The 4,914-nt window shown below is 42.4% G+C and overlaps 1 protein-coding gene across 1 annotated transcript; it reads right to left on the reverse strand.

The window, feature by feature from the left end:
- Positions 1 to 1,852: 1,852 nt before the first annotated feature.
- Positions 1,853 to 4,710, reverse strand: LOC125516960 (anaphase-promoting complex subunit 5-like). The gene is made up of 5 exons (XM_048682216.1): positions 4,510 to 4,710; positions 4,300 to 4,398; positions 2,282 to 2,546; positions 2,132 to 2,199; positions 1,853 to 2,008 (listed from the first exon to the last, which is right to left on the reverse strand). The coding sequence occupies exons 1-5, from the start codon at positions 4,708 to 4,710 to the stop codon at positions 1,853 to 1,855; spliced, it is 789 nt and encodes a 262-aa protein (XP_048538173.1).
- Between the last annotated feature and the right edge of the window lie 204 nt (positions 4,711 to 4,914).

Genomic DNA, 4,914 nt, shown 5'->3' on the forward strand with positions numbered 1-4,914 from the left:
CGCACCAGCCGCCGACCCGCGCCTACACCCAGCGATCTATCTCGAGTGATCTACACCGACCCGCGCCGCGGCACCAAGTTGACTGCACCGACATCAACGACTACGCCGACGCCTCTGCATCGACCATGTGCCACTCCGTTGAGCCGTACGACGCCCGGCTATGAGCCAACATGCTTCTTCGGCACGACAGGGCGTCGACACTTCGTCGCCATGGAGGGACGCTTTCAAGTGACGCATCATCGTCGACACGCCACTGCGACGCTATCGTCGACACTTCATCACCAAAGTCTTCATCAACGTGGTCTTCACCAACATCTTCATCAACACACCGTTGCTGTCGCCTCGTCCACAAGATGACACCTAGCGTCCTCTGACAGACTTTTCTGCAAGACATGACCTCGACGACGACAATGACCGCGTCAAGACGATGGCATCGACCGCGTCATCCACGACGGCACGACTGCATCGACACGCGTCATTACAGTGACGACCCTACACGGTCACATGATTCAGGCAAAACCGATGTGTGCTCGATGGGCTTCCTCCGGTCTTGGCAAAATCGGTGGACTCATCGCCGACAACACCCTCTGACATCAGCAAGGTGCATCGTCCACGTATGCAGCTCCGTCATAGTGCATTTTTTTTGCGACTCCGGCTTTGTGCGGCTTCATCATTCACGACGACCACACCATCGACCACGACTACCTCGACCACGGCTACATCACCATGATCGGCTACCTCGACATTAATGGCTACGTCTACAGCAACTCATCGGCAACAACTTCAGTCAACAGCGTCCGCCTCGTCACTTGCGTCCACGACACTCCCGCTGTGACTGCGAGAGGGAATAGAGGAGAAGGCAGGAAGGCACCAGAAGGGGACGCAGTCACCGCCCTAAGTGCCGACCAGTTGATGATAGCGCAGCGGAGAAGACGGGAAGCCATAAGACTTGAAATTCAGTCGTAATCGTCCGCTTCACTCCCGTTACGACCGAGAGGGATGTTAGAATATAAGTTGGGTTTAAATATAGAGATAAGGAATAGAGATGGAATAGGTTTAAACCATGTATTACTTGTCTTGTATTCCAAGCCTCTACCCCCTCATGTATTCTATATATACCCCATATTAGGTCAGATCAATACAACACAATATTCAATCATCCTACAATTTCTACATCTATGAGTATATTTACCTATACACTAGAAACCACTGTTAAAATATTAGATAGACCCTACACATTGGAGATTTTTACCATGGTAGTTAATGATATTTAAATATATGGGGACACATGTATACACACAAATATATGAGGATCATGAAAAGAATGCTTTGAGTGATATGGTTATATTGTTGAGTTTGTTCATGATGTCACTGAAAAATATTACGAGGGAGGGAGGCATGGTTATAGATATCTTAACAATGTTTGTCATATGGCGGCCATGGCTGGCATTAAGGGTACACTGTACTTTTAGCTCGCAGCTCCATTACAACACTGAAATAACACCTCATCGGCTCAGCAGGTCAATTAAGATTCTAAAATAAGATTGCCTAGTTGGTCTGCATAGGAGAGAGGATGATCTCGTAGCACAACAGCGAACTCCACAAATGTAAGGACGAGAAGCATGTCGGAGAATAAGATTCGCTTGCATGCAAACGAGACGAGTCGAAACCAGTTTGGGTCAGTATCTCAACATGGAAATATAGTGTGTCCCGTATCTATTAGAGGTGTTGTCAATCGCACACAGCATAAAGAAAGCAAAAATAGCAGAGCACTTCAAACAGAAACTGGAGTTACATTCTGTTTCTTGTCCATCACAGCTTTCCAAGGAGTCTATGAATTAACTGTGCAACATCAGTAAGCACGTGAATCCTCCTTGTCGCACAGGTTCTCGAGGGCAGTAACGTGCTCCTTGAAACAAGCTGCGGCTTCCTCCCTCTTGCCTTCCTTGCCCAGGTGGTTATATGTCATTGCCTTGAGATAATACACCTCTGCCGCCATCTCGTGGTACTGCATATCACAATAGATTTTCATTTGTGTGGAGATGTTAGGTCCTTTTCATGCATTTTGAACTCAGTCCCGGTAATTTCTCATGGTTCAGGAAGAATGTTTCAGATGGAACCATCAGCTCACCTCTAAAACCTGCACGTCTTCAGCCGCTTGATTTAGTGGGTTGAGAACAGCACGAGCATCTTCAAAAACTGTCATAATAACGAAAGGTCGATCAAACAACGAAGCGTAAACTAAGAAACACAGGATAGGAAACCATCATCCGGTTCATACCTGAAAATTCTGGATCAGTTAAATGACATTTTGCTAAGACTATCTGAGATCGAGCACGCAACTCAAGACTGCCATGGACGAGAATCATAGGAGGGCTTTGATAAACAAGACCTAGGGCCCTCTTTACATGGCTTGATCCAAGAGCTAGCCACAGTTCAGCGAGAGTAAGTGTGGCTGAAGCTTCAAGCAGATCCAAATTAAATGATTTGCAGAACGATTGGCTGGCTAACGCGTAAGAGAGCCCAAGGACTGCGTTGTCGGACTTCTGTGGGAGAGGGAGCGAAAATATTAGTTCTCTCTGCATGACATTTCTTTACCTACTAATAAAGCGGCTATCGCTTCTGGTCGTCCGTCATTAAAATTACCCTCTAAGTTGATAAAAATTACCCACCAATGCCACCCATAAGTGGGAAAACAATTCAACTTTTCGGACCAAAAATCACCATCTCCTTCGTTGTCATATAGCAGAGTGGTTGGCTGATCGCTCCTGTAGCGCCGAGACCAGGGTTCGAATCCCAGCTTTCACAGTATTTATCTTTCCTTTCTCACGCATGTCCCTATCCATGTATGCGTTCATGGGCCGGCCCATGTGCAGGGCTTTACTCTCCTGTTTTTTTTATTTTTTATTTTTATCTTTTCTTTTCTCATTTTTTTTTCTTATTTGTTATTTAAATTATTTCGGGATTTTAATAATCTAAAAGTTGCAAGTTTTCAAAAAAAATGTTTGAGAAATCATAAAAATATATGTGAATTCAAAACAAAATTTTGCAGATTCAAATGTTTAGAAAACCATAAAAATTTTGCAGATTCAAAAAATGTTGATGTTTTTGCAAAACTGTTCACAAAATTATAAAAAATCACAATGTTTTGAAAAAATGGTCGGGAAATAAAATCATGTTCATGATTTTGAAAAAATGATCATGTATTCAAAACATATTCGGGAATCTGAAAAAAATGTCCATTCACAAAAATAAAAATAAAAATTTGTTCCCCAATTTTTTTTAAAAAGTTCATCGATTGAACAAATGTTTGTTGAGTCAAAAAATGTTAATGAATTCGAAACTGGTTCATACATTTAAAAAAATGTAAACAAAACTAATGTTCATGATTTCTTATTGATTATTTAAATTAATTCGGGATTTTAATATTCTAAAAGTTGCAACTTTTCAAAAAAATGTTTGAGAAATCATAAAAATATATGTGAATTCAAAAATGTTAGAAAATCATAAAAGTTTTGCAGATTCAAAAAATGTTGGTGTTTTTGCAAAACTGTTCATAAAATTATAAAAAATCACAATTTTTGGAAAAAATGGTCGGGAAATAAAATCATGTTCATGATTTTGAAAAAATGATCGTGTAACCAAAACATATTCGGGAATCTGAAAAAAAATATACATTCACAAAAATAAAAATAAAAATGTGTTCCCCAATTTTTTTAAAAAAGTTCGTCGATTGGAAAAATGTTTGTTGAGTCAAAAAATGTTAATGAATTCGAAACTGGTTCATACATTTAAAAAAATTGTAAACAAAACTAATGTTCATGATTTTTTTTTTGAGAAAATCAAAAATTTAAAAACAAAATTGTCGATTCGAAAAGTGTTCACTGATTCAAAAGTATTTTATGTCCAGGATTTGATTAGTTTTTCGAAAGTCTTTATATATCTTGGTGTTGGGAGTAGTTCGTGGTCAATAAGATTTGTTTTTAAAGTTTTAGACGTTCCCTTGCGCAACATAATGATAAGTGTGGCATGCACTGGAAATTTCATAGCCTTGTGATTTACCACGAAATGCATTGTGATCATGTGGACATCGCGACCATCATCGCCTAGGGTGAGAAAAATAAAATAAATGGCAACATGGTGAGCCACTATGTTAAAATAGAGTATGCTCATACATCAGGATATTGAGTCATATTTATTTGGTGAGCCATAATTTTTTGTCTCCCGTTGCAACGCACGGGCATATTTGCTAGTCAATACTTATTAGGTTCCAGTCTCAACAAAAATGATTTGTCTTACTTTATGTATTTCCGCAAGTAATAAAAGAACAGCTGCATTCTCTGCTTGCATGTTGTACTTGTAGCATGTAGTGAAAAGAGAATTCACCACTGCTGCTGCCTGCACAAAGGAAATTCAAGTATTAGGGGAACATAGCTTTTTCCAAGAATATTTAGACCAACATGGACGAGACTGAAAGGGGGCACGAGCGTAGGAGCGAGAGGAACGTACGCGGGTGAGGGAGAAGAGGAAGAGGCCGAGGCGGTTGTGGTGGGCGACGGACTGGAAGGGGGCCGGCGGCTCCAAGACCTGCACGAGGTGGCACACCGCTATCTTGTGCGGCGTCAGCTCCAGCAGCGCCCCCACGTCGTCCCTCGCCGGCGCCTCGGCCCCCGGCCCCGCGCCGCCGCCACCCCCCGCGAACACGTTCATGGCGCCGCCGCCGACGACCACGATGACTTCGCCTCAGACGAAGGTTTTGCATGCTCTTGCGCTTGACCTTTCAAAGCTGATGGTGACCTCGAGGGGCTCGTCGATCCTGCGACACTGGAAGCTCAAGCGTGCAAGCAGGCTATGTATGGATTTGGCTACGGATCTTCATCTCGACTCGCTGTGTATTGTTTCAGACTGCTTGGA

Source organism: Triticum urartu, chromosome 6 (assembly GCF_003073215.2).
Source record: "Triticum urartu cultivar G1812 chromosome 6, Tu2.1, whole genome shotgun sequence".
NCBI lineage: Eukaryota > Viridiplantae > Streptophyta > Magnoliopsida > Poales > Poaceae > Triticum > Triticum urartu.

What these genes read in the sequence shown, in the direction of transcription:
- LOC125516960 (XM_048682216.1), bottom strand. Translation starts at nt 4,710, where the DNA reads ATGAACGTGTTCGCGGGGGGTGGCGGCGGCGCGGGGCCGGGGGCCGAG. An exon ending in TCCTCTTCTCCCTCACCCGC is followed by an intron (nt 4,399 to 4,509) that starts GTACGTTCCTCT and finishes TCCTTTGTGCAG; the next exon opens with GCAGCAGCAGTGGTGAATTC. An exon ending in AAGACGTGCAGGTTTTAGAG is followed by an intron (nt 2,009 to 2,131) that starts GTGAGCTGATGG and finishes TGTGATATGCAG; the next exon opens with TACCACGAGATGGCGGCAGA.